The sequence below is a fragment of the Salvelinus namaycush genome, chromosome 3 (genome assembly GCF_016432855.1).
Source record: "Salvelinus namaycush isolate Seneca chromosome 3, SaNama_1.0, whole genome shotgun sequence".
Taxonomy (NCBI): Eukaryota; Metazoa; Chordata; class Actinopteri; order Salmoniformes; family Salmonidae; genus Salvelinus; species Salvelinus namaycush.
In genome coordinates, this window is record NC_052309.1 from 25,326,974 (window position 1) to 25,344,632 (window position 17,659).

The 17,659-nt window shown below is 46.1% G+C and overlaps 1 protein-coding gene across 1 annotated transcript in view; it reads right to left on the reverse strand.

The window, feature by feature from the left end:
• Positions 1–17,659, reverse strand: part of LOC120043769 (sacsin-like) — a 37,214-nt gene that overhangs the window by 13,432 nt on the left and 6,123 nt on the right. Inside the window, exon 4 of the mRNA XM_038988326.1 lies at positions 11,607–11,753. Within this exon, the coding sequence (XP_038844254.1) occupies positions 11,607–11,753 (147 nt within the window). The remainder of the gene's footprint in view (positions 1–11,606; positions 11,754–17,659) is intronic.

Here is a 17,659-nt window from a genome sequence, read left to right on the forward strand (position 1 = left end):
TTACCAGTGAGGTGTTTAATTGTTACCCAGAAATGATAGAGATAAAAACATCTGCATTTGACATTTAATAAAAAGCTGGATATAAAGGAACATTTTAATTTAGCAATGGGCGGTATGTCTCTATTTCCGTTATACCGGGATACAGTGGGAAGAAAAAGTATGTGAACCCTTTAGAATTACCTGGATTTCTGCATAAATTGGTATCTGATCTTCAATAAAGTCACAACAATAGACAAACACAGTCTGATTAAACTAATAACACACAAACAATTATCATTTCATGTCATGTCTTTATTGAACACACTGTGTAAACATTCACAGTGCAGGTTGGAAAAAGTATGTGAACCCTTGGATTTAATAACATGAAATGGCGCCGACAGAGATGAACGCCTCGCATCGAGTCTTTAATAATGTATTATTTCTTACATTTGTTGGATTCGGGCTAAACTTTGAACATTGAGATATTAAAGACATGATAGATCAGACGCATAGTATATAAAGGAGAGATCTGTAGAAAGACAGAGTGGCTGTGGAATGTGCTGGGTGTACGGGAGAGAGATCACAGGATTGCTATAGGGGAAGCGGATGGACATCTGTGGATTAGGCGAAAGAGGGGTTGAGGTCAGGTCAGATCCCCTGAAGGGAGTAATAAGGGTTTAGGATCCTGTTACCCTCTTCCTGTCGAACCATACGATGTAAGGAACGGAGAGAAGGAGGAGTGTCCAAAGTGGGGTATATATACTTGTGATGGTGAGAACATGCTTTTGTCTGAATTACAGCTGTAACGACCCTTTGGGAAGAATTAAATTAATTTAAGCTTCTCTAGTGTCCATGAGATATTTACTCTGAAAAATTAAGTCTTATTACATACAGCTGGGAAGAACTATTGGATATAAGAGCAATGTCAACTTACCAACATTACGACCAGGAATAGAACTTTCCCGAAGGACTACCACCCAGGACAATGGACCTAATCCCAGAAGCCAACCCAAAACAACAGCGCCGCAGAAGGGGAAGACGGAGCGGCCTCCGTAGACGTGCACATCGCCCACCGCTCCAGAGTATACTACTCGCCAATGTCCAGTCTCTTGACAACAAGGTAGATAAAATTAGAGCAAGGGTTGCCTTCCAGAGAGACATCAGAGATTGTAACATTCTCTGTTTCACGGAAACATGGCTCTCTCGGGATATCTTGTCGGAATCGGTTCAGCCACGGGGCTTCTCCATGCATCGCGCCAACAGAGATAAACTCCTCTCTGGGAAGAGGAAGGGCGGGGGTGTATGCTTCATGATTAACAACTCACGGTGTAATTGTGATAATATACAGGAACTCAAGTCCTTCTGCTCACTGACCTAGAATTCCTTAATTCTAATCAGCATATTGATTGCACTACTTTCTTCTAGAAAATCCAAGATGGCTTAGCATTCAGACGTCTTTGACCTCGTCTTGTCCCGTGTATATATCTTTTATGTCTTTTTTCTTTGCATATCTTCCACCCCCCCCCCCCCCCCTAAACTTCAAAATACCCTCCTGCAACCCGCCTCACCCAATGTGGTATGGATCTGCTATTTTCTAAAGTATTTTTCATTACTTTCGAACCGGGATCCTCCGATCGGAAGCTAGCCAGCTAACTAGCTACTAGCTAGTAGTCAGCTAACCACTGCTAGCGGTCATCAGCTAACCTCTACCTCGGAAATCTCTCGCCAGTTTGCACAACGCAATTCAAACCAGAGCATACCGGACTTATTTTCTCTCCATATCCCCGGATTCCTACCGCAAGCTCTGAACCTTTTCACCTGCATCATCGCAGCTAGCTAGCTGCAATCCGAGTTGCTACTCCTGGCTAACGTCTCTGTCCCGAAGCAAGCATCAATTAGCCTGGAGCTAGCCCATGCTAGGCCCATCTCCCGGCTAGCTGAAGAGGTCCTTCAGCCACTCCTTGGGCTACAATACCTATTTTGGACCCCTTTTACTACACAAAGCCCTGCTAATCCACGACTGGACTACCGACGTAACCTGCCCGAGGGTTATTTTTGCAACAGACCCCTCCGTCGCGACGTCCCCTGAATGCCCATCTGCTAGCCTGCTAGCCGCGGCCCGCAAGCTGTCTAGAGCATATCGGACTGTTAGCTGAATAGGTCAATCGGCCAATTTCTTGGGCCACTATACCTATTTTGCAAATTGGACTGGGCACCTTTACTACACGGAACCCTACTAATCCATCACGAGGAGGCTCTGCACGAGGAGGCTCTGCACGAGGAGGCTCTGCACGAGGAGGCTACAACAGACTTATTCCGTCGCGACGTACTTCTAAGGCCCTTCTGCTAGCTTGCTAGCCCCGGCCCGCTAGCTGTCTGAATCGCCGTGTCTCCAGCCAGCTTGACTACTCACTGGACCCCTATGATCACTCGGCTACGCATGCCTCTCCCTAATGTCAATATGCCTTGTCCATTGCTGTTCTGGTTAGTGATTATTGTCTTATTTCAGTGTAGAGCCTCTAGCCCTGCTCAATATGCATTAGCTAACCCTTCAGTTCCACCTCCCACACATGCAGGGACATCACCTGGCTTAAATAATGCTTCTAGAAACAATATCTCTCTCATCGTCACTCTATGCCTAGGTTTACCTCCACTGTATCTACATCCTACCATACCTTTGTCTGTACATTATGCCTTGAATCTATTCTATCGCACCCAGAAACCTGCTCCTTTTACTCTCTGTTCCGAACGTACTAGACGACCAGTTCTTATAGCCTTTAGCCGTACCCTTATCCTACTTCTCCTCTGTTCCTCTGGTGATGTAGAGGTTAATCCAGGCCCAGCAGTGCCTAGCTCCACTCCCAATCCCCAGGCGCTCTCATGTTAACATTAGAAGCCTCCTCCCCAAGTTTGTTTTATTCACTGCCTTAGCACACTCTGCCAACCCAGATGTCCTGGCCGTGTCTGAATCCTGGATTAGGAAGACCACCAAAAACCCTGAAATTTCCATCACTAACTATAACATTTGCCGACAAGATAGAACTACCAAAGGGGGCAGAGATGCAATCCACCTTTCCAGAAACAAGTCTCACCGTTGCCGCTTGCTATAGACCACCCTCTGCCCCCAGCTGTGACCTGGACACCATATGTGAATTGATTGCCCCCCACCTATCTTCAGAGCTCATGCTGCTAGGTGACCTAAACTGGGAAATGCTACAATTTCCATCCTACAATTTCAGCTTGATGCCCTCAATCTCACACAAATTATCAATGAACCTACCAGGTACAACCCCAAATCCGTAAACACGGGCACCTTCATAGATATCATCCTAACCAACTTGCCCTCCAAATACACCTCTGCTGTCTTCAACAACAATCTCAGCGATCACTGCCTTATTGCCTGCATCCGTAATGGGTCTGTGGTCAAACGACCACCCCTCATCACTGTCAAACACTTCCTAAAACACTTCAGCGAGCAGGCCTTTCTAATCGACCTGGCCCGGGTATCCTGGAAGGATATTGACCTCATCCCGTCAGTAGAGGATGCCTGGCTATTCTTTAAAAGTGCCTTCCTCACCATCTTAAATAAGCATGCCAATTTTTTTTTAACCAGGAACAGATATAGCCCTTGGTTCACTCCAGACCTGACTGCCATTGACCAGCACAAAAACATCCTGTGGCGTACTGCATTAGCATCAAACAGCCCCCGTGACATGCAACTTTTCAGGGAAGTTAGGAACCAATATACACAAGCAGTTAGGAAAGCTAAGGCTAGCTTTTTCAAACAGAAATTTGCATCCTGTAGCACAAACTCAAAAAAGTTCTGGGACACTGTAAAGTCCATGGAGAATAAAAGCACCTCCTCCCAGCTGCCCACTGCACTGAGGCTAGGAAACACTCACCACGATAAATCCACGATAATTGAGAATTTCAATAAGCATTTTTCAATGGCTGGCCATGCTTTCCACCTGGCTACCCCTACCCCGGTCAACTGCCCTGCACCCCCCACAGCAACTCGCCCAAGCCTCCCCCATTTCTCCTTCACCCAAATCCAGATAGCTAATGTTCTGAAAGAGCTGCAAAATCTGGACCCCTAAAAATCAGCCGGGCTAGACAATCTGGACCCCCACTTCCAAAATTATCTGCCGAAATTCTTGCAACCCCTATTACTAGCCTGTTCAACCTCTCTTTCGTATCATCTGAGATCCCCAAAGATTGGAAAGCTGCCCAATCTTGGTCATCCCAGTCTTCAAAGGGGGAGACACTCTAGACCCAAACTGCTACAGATCTATATCCATCCTACCCTGCCTTTCTAAGGTCTTCGAAAGCAAGGTTAACAAACAGATCACTGACCATTTCGAATCCCACCGTACCTTCTCTGCTATGCAATCTGGCTTCCGAGCTGGTCATGGGTGCACCTCAGCCACGCTCAAGGTCCTAAACGATATCATAACTGCCATCGATAAGAAACAATACTGTGCAGCCGTATTCATCGACCTGGCCCAGGCTTTCGACTCTGTCAATCACCACATTCTTATCGGCAGACTCGACTGCCTCGCCTGGTTCACCAACTACTTCTCAGACAGAGTTCAGTGTGTCAAATTGGAGGGCCTGTTGTCCGGACCTCTGGCAGTCTCTATGGGGGTGCCACAGGGTTCAATTCTTGGGCCGACTCTCTTCTCTGTATACATCAATGATGTCGCTCTTGCTGCTGGTGATTCTCTGATCCACCTCTACGCAGACGACACCATTCTGTATACTTCTGGTCCAAAGCCTCTAGACGAGCTTCAATGCCATACAACTCTCCTTCCGTGGCCTCCAACTGCTCTTAAATGCAAGTAAAACTAAATGCATGCTCTTCAACCGATCGCTGCCCGCACCTGCCCGCCCGTCCAGCATCACTACTCTGGACAGTTCTGACCTAGAATATGTGGACAACTACAAATACCTAGGTGTCTGGTTAGACTGTAAACTCTCCTTCCAGACCCACATTAAGCATCTCCAATCCAAAATGAAATCTAGAATCGGCTTCCTATTTCACAACAAAGCATCCTTCACTCATGCTGCCAAACATACCCTCGTAAAACTGACTATCCTACCGATTCATGACTTCGGCGATGTCATTTACAAAATAGCCTCCAACACTCTACTCAACAAATTGGATGCAGTCTATCACAGTGCCATCCGTTTTGTCCACCACTGCGACCTGCTCTCGTTGGCTGGCCCTCGCTTCATACTCGTCGCCAAACCCACTGGCTCCAGGTCATCTACAAGTCTTTGCTAGGTAAAGCCGTTCTCAGTTCACTGGTCACCATAGCAGCACCCACCCGCAGCATGCGCTCCATCAGGTATATTTCACTGGTCACCCCCAAAGCCAATTCCTTCTGTGGCCACCTTTCCTTCCAATTCTCTGCTGCCAATGACTGGAACGAACTGCAAAAATCACTGAAGCTGGAGACTCATAACTCCCTCACTAACTTCAAGCACCAGCTGTCAGAGCAGCTCACAGATCATTGCACCTGTACATGTAAATAGCCCATCCAACTACCTCATCCCCATACTGTATTTATTTATTTTGCTCCTTTGCACCCCAGTATCTCTACTTGCACATGAATCTTCTGCACATCTATCACTCCAGTGTTAAATTGCTATATTGTAATTACCTCGCCACTATGGCCTATTTCATTGCCTTATCTTACCTCATTTGCACACACATACTTTTTTTCCTACTGTATAATTGACTGTATGTTTGTTTATTCCTTGTGTAACTCTGTGTTGTTGTATGTATCGAACTGCTTTGCTTTATCTTGGCCAGGTCGCAGTTGTAAATGAGAACTTGTTCTCAACTAGCCTACCTGGTTAAATAAAGGTGAAATAAAAAAATAAAAACATGCGGGTGTAATTCACTCGATCACTGCTACTCTAACTTCCGCGATGCATACAAGGCCCTCCCCAGCCCTCCCGTCGGCAAATCCAACCATGACGCCATCTTGCTCCTACATGCTTATAGGCAGAAACTCAAACAGGATGTACCAGTGACTAGAACCATTCAACGCTGGTCTGACCAATCGGAATCCACTCTTCAGGATTGTTTTGATCACGTGGACTGGGATATGTTCCGGTCAGCCTCAGATAACAACATCGATCTATACGCTAACACGGTGAGTGAGTTTATAAAGAAGTGCATCGGAGATGTTGTAACCACTGTGACTATTAAAACCTACCCTAACCAGAAACCGCGGATGGATGGCGACATTCGCGCAAATCTGAAAGCGCGAACCACTGCATTTAACCATGGAAAGAGGTCTGGGAATATGGCTGAATATAAACAGTGTAGTTATTCCCTCCTCAAGGCAATCAAACAGGCGAAATGCCACTACAGGGACAAAGTGGAGTCACAATTCAATGGCTCAGACACGAGACGTTTCTGGCAGGGTCTACAGGAAATCAAGGACTACAAAAAGAAAACCAGCCACGTCACGGACACCGACTTCAGGCGTCCAGACAAACAAAATAACTTCTTTGCCCGCTTTGAGGATATTACAGTGCCACCGTCGCGGCCCACTAACAAGGACTGCCACCCCCCCCCCCCCCCCCCCCCCCCCTCCTTCTCTGTGGCTGACGTGAGTAAAACATTTAAACGGGTTAACGCTCGCAGGGCTGCGGGCTCAGGCGGCATCCCCAGTCACGTCCTCATAGCATGCGCTGACCAGCTGGCTGGAGTGTTTACGGACATATTCAATCTCTCCCTATCCCAGTCTGCCGTCCCCACATGCTTCAAGATGGCCGCCACTGTTCCTGTACCCAAGAAGGCAAAAGTAACTGAACTAAATGACTACCGCCCAGTAGCACTCACTTCTGTCATCAAGAAGTGATTTGAGAGGCTAGTCAAGGATCATATCACCTCCACCTTACCTATTACCCTAGACACTTCAATTTGCTTACCGCCCCAATAGGTCCACAGATGATTCAATCACCATAACACTGCCCTATCCCATCTGGACAAGAGGAATACCTATGTAAGAATGCTGTTAATTGACTATAGCTCAGCGTTCAACACCATAGTACCCTCCAAGCTTATCATTAAGCTTGAGGCCCTGGGTCTCAACCCCACCCTGTGCAACTGGGTTCTGGACTTCCTGACGGGCCACCCCCAGTTGGTAAGGGTAGGTAACAACACATCCGTCACGCTGATCCTCAACACAGGGGCCCCTCAGGGGTGCGTGCCTAGTCCCCTCCTGTAGTCCCTTTTCAAGCATGACTGCACGGCCCGGCAAAACTTAATTATTAAGTTTCCCGATGACACAACAGTGTTAGGCCTGATCACTGAAAACGACGAGACAGCCTATAGGGCGGAGGGCAGAGACCTGGCCGTGTGGTGCAAGGACAACAACCTCTCCCTGAACGTGATCAAGATAAAGGAGATGATTGTGGACTACAGGAAAAGGAGGACCGAGCATGCCCCCATTCTCATCGATGGGGCTGTAGTGGAGCAGGTTGAGAGTTTCAAGTTCCTTGGTGTCCACATCACCAACAAACTAACATGGTCCAAGCACACCAAGACAGTCGTGAAGAGGGCACAACAAAACCTATTCCCCCTCAGGAGACTGAAAAGATTTGGCATGGGTCCTCAGATCCTCAAGAGGTTCTACAGCTGCACCATCAAGAGCATCCTGACTGGTTGCATCACTGCCTGGTATGGCAACTGCTCGGCCTCCGACCGCAAGGCACTAGAGGGTAGTGCGTAAGGCCCAGTACATCACTGGGCCAAGCTTCCTGCCATCCAGGACCTTTATTACCAGGCGGTGTCAGAGGAAGGCCCCAGAGGAAGGCCCCCGGTGTCAAAGACTCCAGCCACCCTAGTCATAGACTGTTCTCTCTGCTACCGCATGACAAGCGGTACCGGAGCGCCAAGTCTAGGTCCAAGAAGCTTTGAAACAGCCCAGACTATTAGCATTTCCCCCCCCCCTCCGCTTTTACCAACTGCTACTCTCTGTTTTTATCATCTATGCATAGTCACTTTAACAACTCTACCTACATGTACATATTACTCATATCATATATCATATCTATTGCACCTTGCCTATGCTGCTCGGCCATCGCTCATCCATATATTTATATGTACATATTCTCATTCACCCATGTCGTGTTTTTAGTATCATTAAATGTGAAGACTGTTATTTTATCAAATCAATTCTCTGTAATTATCATTACCTGATTAAACTAATCATGTAAATTTAATTAACTAGGAAGTCGGGGCACCACGGAAAATTGTCAGATATGTGTAAATGGTTGTAAAGGAGTCAGGGGCAGGAGAGCAGATATGGTGTAGCCAACGGAGCCTTTTATTTTGGCGAACCAAAAACACACGGCAAAGAGAACACGAAATAACAATACGGGTTAACATAACCCAGCGCAACAGACTAACGTGCGCAATACATGAAACAGAATAAACAATACCACACAACGACATGAGGGAAACAGAGGGTTAAATACACAACACATAATGAGGGAAATGAGAACCAGGTGTGTGGGAAAACAAGACAAGACAAATGGAAAATGGATCGGCGATGGCTAGAAGACCGGCGACGTCGACCGCCGAGCACCGCCCGAACAAGGAGAAGCATCGACTTCGGCAGAAGTCGTGACAGAAAATGTTCAGATTAAAGTTAGAATTTTCAGAATATAACTCTTCAGATATTTTAATATCTGATCAATTAGTCTTCTATTAATGAATTATTATTATTACCTTCGTCAGTCTCATCTGAACGTCGGAAATTGTTGGTTATCTGCACAAACCCAGCCTTTAATATAAATCATCCATACACCAATTGGCTCAATTATTTATTTACTAACTAATTAAACAATTACAGAATATACAATACATAATAACATTATACCATCCCTAGTGGACTAAACAAAAACAGTTTGGTTATAACACGATAGATTCAGAGAAGAGAAGGGGTTTTGGAAGGAAGGCTAAGGAAGATGGGTCTCTATTGGCCCTGGGAAGCTATTCTTACATAAATACATATGCCACTAACGATAGCTCATTCGTAAAAGCAATACATTGTAATTACGTGAAGCTGGCTTTGATTGTTGAGTTGGTGATGTGAGGCTCTGGTTTGCCCAGTCTATGTCACCATGTTCTTTGTGGAATCTTCCGGGTCGTCGTGTGAGAGGTTCACGTGGTCTGAGAGGTTCATCTCACTCTGGAGATTCGTCCAAGTCAGTCAGTGTTCTCGTATTAGATTTGCTACCTTTCCAGCTGCAGTCTGTTAGGCGGTCATCTAGGACTCACTTCTTCTTGAGTGATCAATAGTTCAGAGTTCATACCATTTCACGTGTAGAGCAAGCTCCCACGTTTCCTGGCCTGTATTGTTGACATTAGAATTAGTCCTTTTAAACGTGAGGACAAATTCTTGCGGTATTTGGAACATGAGTGACTTTTCGTTATGTCGAGTGGATATTCAACTATTCGCCACCACAGCTCACGCTGGGGTTTGCTTAGTTCAACGTGAATTGGGTCACTGGGGCTCTTATAGAAATGTAGAAAAGGGGTTGGTTCATAATTTCCAACCAATGCCTATTCACTTGGGTGTGGCTACTGACTTAGTTAAACTTTACAGGGAAGACGATTTTCTCATATTAAAAGTTAACATCACTTTAAATCATTTCGCAAATGGTTTCATCTTTACTCATTCATTTTATACAATAATTAGATGCAAACCTCATAACTGAGGGACCTGTATGAACAGAGTTAGGGTAATGTAGCTGTATTGTCTTTCATGAGGTCACAAACATGAAACAAAATGGACCGGGTCGTAGCGGGCTTCTCCACCAACCGTTTACACATTCTCCAAAATAGGAGTATTGTTCATTTCTCAAATTCTTGGATGTAGTAGAATTGGGTGGGAGAATCCCTTTGTCTTGTCTTACTGTGAAACTCTCTCTCAATTGCATGGTCAGGGAGAGTCTCTGTGGTATTTACGACGTGGTTGTAAGGTCGTAAAACTGCCCGTAAAACTTACTTGTTAGATATTACTGCACTGTCGGAACTAGAAGCACAAGCATTTCGCTACACTCGCATTAACATCTGCTAACCATGTGTATGTTACTAATACAATTTGATTTGAACAGGTTGACCCTCCTTTGGCAGCAATAACCTCAACCAAACGTTTTCTGTAGTTGCAGATCAGACCTGCACAACGGTCAGGAGGAATTTTGGACTATTCCTGTTTCCAAAACTGTTTCAGTTCCACAATATTCTTGGGATGTCTGGTGTGAACGGCTCGAGGTCATGCCACAGCATCTCAAATTGGGTTGAGGTCAGGACTGACTGGGCCACTCCAGTCAGTCCTGAGTCTTCTGTTCAAGCCATTCTGTTGTTGATTTACTTCTGTCTTTTGGGTTGTTGTCCTGTTGCATCACCTAACTTATGTTGAGCTTCAATTGGTAGACAGATAGCCTTACATTCTCCTGCAAAATGTCTTGATAAACTTGGAAATTCATTTTCCCGTCGATGATAGCAAGCTGTCCAGGCCCTGAGGCAGGAAAGCAGCCCCAAACCATGATGCTCCCTTCACCATAGTTTACAGTTGGGATGAGGTTTTGATGTTGGTGTGCTGTGCCTTTTTTTCTGCTCACAGAGTGTTGTGTGTTCTTTCCAAACAACCCAACTTTAGTTTAATCTGTCCACAGAATATTTTGCCAGTAGCGCTGTGGAACATCCAGGTGCTCTTTTGCGAACTTCAGATGTGCAGCAATGGTTTTTTTTGGACAGCAGTGGCTTCTTCCATGGTGTCCTCCCATGAACACCATTCTTGTTTAATGTTTTACGTATTGCAGACTCGTCAACAGAGATGTTAGCATGTTCCAGAAATTTCTGTAAGTCTTTAGCTGACACTAGGATTCTTCTTAACCTTATTGAGCATTCTGCGCTGTGCTCTTGCAGTCATCTTTGCAGGACGGCCACTCCTAGGGAGAGTAGCAACAGTGTTGAAATTTCTCCATTTATAGACAATTTGTCTTACCATGGACTGACTCTTAGAGATACTTTTGTAACCCTTTCCAGCTTTATGCAAGGCAACAATTCTTAATCTTAGGTTCTTCTGACATCTCTTTTGTTCGAGGCATGGTTCACGTCAGGCAATGCTTCTGGTGAATAGCAAACTCAAATTTTGTACGTTTTTTTATGGGGCAGGGCAGCTCAAACCAAAATCTCCAATCTCGTCTCATTGATTCGACTCCAGGTTAGTTGACTCATGACTCCAATTAGCTTTTGGAGAAGTCATTAGCCTAGTGGTTCACATAATTTAAACATTCACAGTGTAGGTTGGAAAAAGTATGTATTCAATATAGACAAGAAAAATACAATAATTTGTGTTATTAGTTTAAGCACACTGTGTTGGTCTATTGTTGTGACTTAGATGAAGATCAGATCAAATTTTATGTAAAAATGCAGAAATCCAGGTAAATCCAAAGGGTTCACATACTTTTTCTTGTCACTGTAGATCCATGCGCTGTGTTATGGATTTTAGCATATCAACCACACCTTGTGAAATACAGTAGCTATTGCATGCTCATTGTTTGATTCTTTGTTGTGATAAAAATACTTTGGGATTCACCTGTTATGTGGTAGACAGAGTTGAATCCCATCCCAAACCTGCCAACTTTGTTTGGGTCTTTGCGTTTGATGCTCCGGCCTGTGGTCGTGATTCCCTCCCAGTCCTCTGCTGTGAACTCCGCGTTGTTGAAGGCATACAGTGCAGGACCTGGTCAAAGACACAACTACAGTCAGTTAATCATACACATTAGGACCTGCTGACAGACAAGACAACAGTCAGATATTCATATACTGTAATGTTCTGTATTTATTTTCTTAGTCAACCTTGTGTTCTGTTTCTTTGTGTTCATGAACGTAGCCCTCTCTCATTTTTGTTCATTGATTTCACCGGTGTTAGTTAGTTACTCACCTGGTCTCATCAGCTCCTTAGTTCAATGCATTCTGTTTGTGCCTTTGTGAGGTATTGTTCGTTTTGACTCTATTAAGCCTTTTCCTAGCTCATTTGTGAGAACTATTAATCCTTCAGTCCTTGTTTTGATTCACCTGCCTGTTTGCCTACCTGTGTATGACCATTGCCTGCCTATGACCACGATTCCTGCCTTCTGCGAAGGCGAAATAAACACCTGCCGCGCTCTGCACGTGAATCTACACCTTTTTCTCCCTGAGTATTCATTACATATACATTAGGACCTGCTGACAGACACGACAACAATCAGTTATTCATACAGCACAAGACCTGCTCACAGAGACAACAGTCAGTTCATTCAGTAGTTTGTCCCTCTTTTCAACACTTTTGCACCAATATATTTTATTCAACCAAATCAAAAGTGGCGGGGCACCGCTACACCAGATTGAAAAGTACAAAACCCAACACAAAACAGGCTACCTAAATATGGTTCCCAATCAGAGATAATGACAAACACCTGCCTCTGATTGAGAACCATATCAGGCCAAACATAGAAACGGAAAAACTAGACACACAACATAGAATGCCCACTCAGCTCACATCCTGACCAACACTAAAACAACGAAAACACAAAAGAACTGTGGTCAGAACGTGACAGTACGCCCCCCCCCAAGGTGCGGACTCCGGCCGCAAAACCTGAACCTATAGGGGAGGGTCTGGGTGGGCATCTGTCCGCGGTGGCGGCTCTGGCGCAGGACGTGGACCCCACTCCACCATAGTCTTTGTTCGCTTTAGTGTCCCCCTTTGAGCGGCGACCCTCGCCGCCGACCTTGGCCTGGGAACCCTAATAAAGGGCCCCACTGGACTGAGGGGCGCCTCTGGACTGAGGAAACTCCTCCGGACTGAGGGGCAGCTCATGACTGAGGGGCAGCTCATGACTGAGGGGCAGCTCATGACTGAGGGGCAGCTCATGACTGAGGGGCAGCTCATGACTGAGGGGTAGCTCATGACTGAGGGGTAGCTCATGACTGAGAGGTAGCTCCGGACTGAATGGCAGCTCCGGACTGAATGGCAGCTCATGACTGGAGGGCAGCTCATGACTGGAGGGCAGCTCATGACTGAAGGGCAGCTCATGACTGGAGGGCAGCTCATGACTGGAGGGCAGCTCATGACTGGAGGGCAGCTCATGACTGGAGGGCAGCTCATGACTGGAGGGCAGCTCCTGACTGGCGGGCGGCTCTGGCGGCTCCTGACTGACGGACGGCTCTAGCGGCTCCTGACTGACGGACGGCTCTAGCGGCTCAGGACAGACGGGCGGCTCAGATGGCGCTGGACAGACGGGCAGCTCAGATGGCGCTGGGCAGACGGGCAGCTCAGATGGCGCTGGGCAGACAGGCAGCTCAGATGGCGCTGGGCAGACGGGCAGCTCAGATGGCGCTGGGCAGACGGGCAGCTCAGATGGCGCTGGGCAGACGGGCAGCTCAGACGGCGCTGGGCAGACGGGCAGCGCAGGCGGCGCTGGGCAGACGGGCAGCGCAGGCGACGCTGGGCAGACGGCAGACTCTGGCCTGCTGAGGCGCACAGTAGGCCTGGTGCGTGGTGCCGGAACTGGTGGTACCGGGCTAAGGACACGCACCTCAAGGCTAGTGCGGGGAGCAGCAACAGGGCGTACAGGGCTCTGGAGACGCACAGGAGGCTTGGTGCGTGGTGCCGGAACTGGTGGTACCGGGCTGGAGACACGCACCACAGGGCGAGTGCGTGGAGGAGGAACAGGGCTCTGAAGACGCACAGGAAGCCTGGTGCGTGGTGTAGGCACTGGTGGTACTGGGCTGGTGCGAGGAGGTGGCACCGGATATACCGGACCGTGAAGGCGTACTGGAGCTCTTGAGCACCGAGCCTGCCCAACCTTACCTGGTTGAATACTCCCCTTAGCCCGGCCAGTGGGGTGAGGTGGAATAACCTGCACTGGGCTGTGCTGGCGAATGGGGGACACCATGCGTAAGGCTGGTTCCATGTACACTGGCCCGAGGAGACGCACTGGAGACCAGATGCGTTGAGCCGGCTTCATAGCACCTGGCTCGATGCCCACTCTAGCCCGGCCGATACGAGGAGCTGGGATGTACCGCACCGGGCTATGCACACGTACAGGAGACACCGTGCGCTCTTCCGCATAACACGGTGTCTGCCCGTACTCTCGCTCTCCACGGTAAGCCCGGGAAGTTGGCGCAGGTCTCCTACCTGACTTCGCCACACTCCCCTTTAGCCCCGCCCCAATACATTTTTGGGGCTGCCTCTCTGGCTTCCAGCCACGCCTCCGTGCTGCCTCCTCATACCACCGCCTCTCGGCTTTAGCTGCCTCCAGCTCTTCACGAGGGCCGCGATATTCTCCAGCTTGAACCCAGGGTCCCTTACCGTCCAGAATTTCCTCCCATGTCCAGGAGTCCTGTGTACTTGGTCGCTGCTGCTGCTGTCCCTTACCACGCTGCTTAGTCCTTTTTTGGTGGGTGGTTCTGTAACGGCAGATTTCCTCCTCTTCGTCTGAAGAGGAGGTGTAGCAGGGATCGGACCAAGACACAGCGTAGTTAGTGTCCATGTTTTAATAATAAACAACTGAACAAGACACAATACAAAATAACAAAAGTGAATCTAACCGAAACAGTCCTATCTGGTGCAATGAACACAAAGACAGAAGACAACAACCCAACAAAACCCAACACAAAACAGGCTACCTAAATATGGTTCCCAATCAGAGATAATGACAAACACCTGCCTCTGATTGAGAACCATATCAGGCCAAACATAGAAACGGAAAAACTAGACACACAACATAGAATGCCCACTCAGCTCACGTCCTGACCAACACTAAAACAACGAAAACACAAAAGAACTACGGTCAGAACGTGACAGCATTACATTGTTGGGAGCATATAAAGTGTGGTACTTGTTTTTGCTAATGCCAGCTTGCCACACATTTGCTGGCAGCACTGTGTGAGCCAGAGAGAGAATGTTTCCTGATGCTCAAAGCAAGTGACCACTTATATTTCTGCATTCCAGCATGATGATTAAAATTATAAATCATATACTACGTACAAATGAGATTTGACGAATTAGCGAGATAACTTTGGTCCACTCTAAGTTCAACTCAGGATAACCAGTGGCTCAACTTTTAACCAGGTACATTTCTATGGCAACAAATCTTTCAGAACTAACCTGCTCCAAGGCAGGCTAACTAAGGGCTAACTCCATTTATCCTGAATGAAGGACCATTGAAATCCCATTCCCTCCCTCTCGCAAGGATTGCGTCATCATCCCCTTCATTTGAGGAAGACGACTGACAAAATATTGTAATGTTTTTTTGTGTTAAAAAATAGTCATGTTAAAATACCTATCAAATTACACATTTAGTAATGACAGAATGCATTTGAAACTTAAGCACAGTACTACTTTGTATGAATTAATAGAATTATTTTATCGATAGGAGTGTGAAAAAAGGTGCTCGTGCATTGATAAGCACACCAAAGCTAACAAAAAAGACAGCATTAACAATATGTAATAAAAGAAAGAAGGCACTTCTAACAGTCTATTTCACACCATAGCTGAATCTTCAAGATAACTTTTTTTCATTTTGATTTCAGCACAAATGAAAAAGTGGCACTGACTCAGCCATGAATTGATGTTTCAGCATTGTCTCAATTTAGAGTTTGGCATTCGACTAGTCACGTGCGACATGAACGAGCAGTTACTGCCCAGGCTTGAGTAAGCGGTGGGTGCACAATCAATATCCACCTTCATAACATGGATGAAGCCTAAGCTGGAATGTGAAGCTAACTGAAGCTGGCTAGCTTTAAAAACCATGAGTAGATCTAGCTTGCATAGTATTATACACATTAATCTGGGCATGTTGCCCTGCTGTTAATCGAATGTTGTGGTAGAAAGCCCTTACTGCATTTGCTGCCTAGCAGTCAGCATGCAATGAGACCAAGTCAGCCTCAGACAAATAGCTTTTCCTGAATTTATTCATTTCTGATGTATTCATTAGTGTTGTAGTGTAATGTTGAAGTAAAATGGACATTTCATAAACCACTGTCAAAGATCAAATTCAGCATGTTGGCTGTCTAATCAACAGTGAGCCCTTCTAATGTAAGGTTCAATTATAAGTTATTTATTTTGGGTCGTTCCATATGATTTCAATCACTTTCTGACTACATCCGTTGTGATTTTAAAGAAACCTTTCATACATACAGTGCATTTGGTATTCAGACCCCTTACCTTTTTCCACATTTTGTTACGTTACAACCTTATTCTAAAATGGATGAACAAAAAAAATATTCCTCAATCTACACACAATACCCCATAATGACAAAGCAAAAACAGGTTTAGAAATTTTTGCAAATGTATTAAAAATAAAAAACAGATACCTTATTTACATAAGTATTCAGACCCTTTGCTATGACACTCGAAATTGAGCTCAGGTGCATCCTGTTTCCATTGATCATCCATGTTTCTACAACTTGATTCCACATGTGGTAAATTCAATTGATTGGACATGATTTGGAAAGGCACACACCTGTCTATATAAGTTGACAGTCCATGTCAGAGCATAAACCAAGCCATGAGGTCAAAGGAATTGACCGTAGAGCTCCAAGACAGGATTGTGTCGAGGCACAGATCTGGAGAAGGGAACCAAAACATTTCTGCAGCTTTGAAAGTCTCCAAGAACACAGTGGCCTCCATCATTCTTAAATAGAAGAAGTTTGGAACTACCAAGACTCTTCCTAGAGCTGGACTCCCGGCCAAGCTAAGCAATCGGGTCAGAACGGCCTTGGTCAGGGAGTCGACCAAGAACCCGATGTTCACTCTGACAGAGCTCCAGAGTTCCTCTGTGGAGATGGTTGTCATTCTGGAATGTTCTCCCATCTTTACGGCACTCAACCAATCAGGCCTTTATGGTAGAGTGGACAGACGGAAGCCACTCCTCAGTAAATGGCACATGACAGCTCGCTTGGAGTTTGCCAAAAGGCATCTCATGTCAGACCATGAGAAACAAGATTCTCTGGTCTGATGAAACCAAGATTGAACTCTTTGGCCTGAATGTCAAACGTCAAGTCTGGTGGAAACCTGGCACCATCCCTATGGTGAAGCATGGAGGTGGCAGCATCATGCTGTGGGGATGTTTTTCAGCGGCAGGGACTAGGAGACTAGTCAGGATCGAGGAAAAGACAAACGGAGCAAAGTTGCAGACACTTGTAATATTTTTAATTTCTATTGATAAATATTTGTATCTACACTGACTCAATTTATTCCTGACACTTGTTATTTACATGTCTGCTCATAGACACTAGGTGCATTGTGATTTACTTTCAGAAGCAAGATAAATGTGTGTGTGCTGAAAAAGCTGTTGTCATTTCTTCATCTCAATAAAAGGTGTTTCACGTGCACAATGTAGATGTGTGGCTTTCTTCTACTTGTGTGGTATAGTTCAATCTAAATTCATGTACTCAAGACATCATAGAATCAGGTTTAATTTTATTAAGATGAAAACGGTACATTTTAGTACTTTGTCTCAGAGTGCACACAAATAACTGAGTCTATATGCATCCATCAAGGTGTGCGTGAGCAGTCCAAATAAAGGCCTATTCTACATGATTTGCTGGCCTTGGGTTGAGTTGTCCTCGCCTAACTATGTCTTCCTGCCATGGCACACGTCC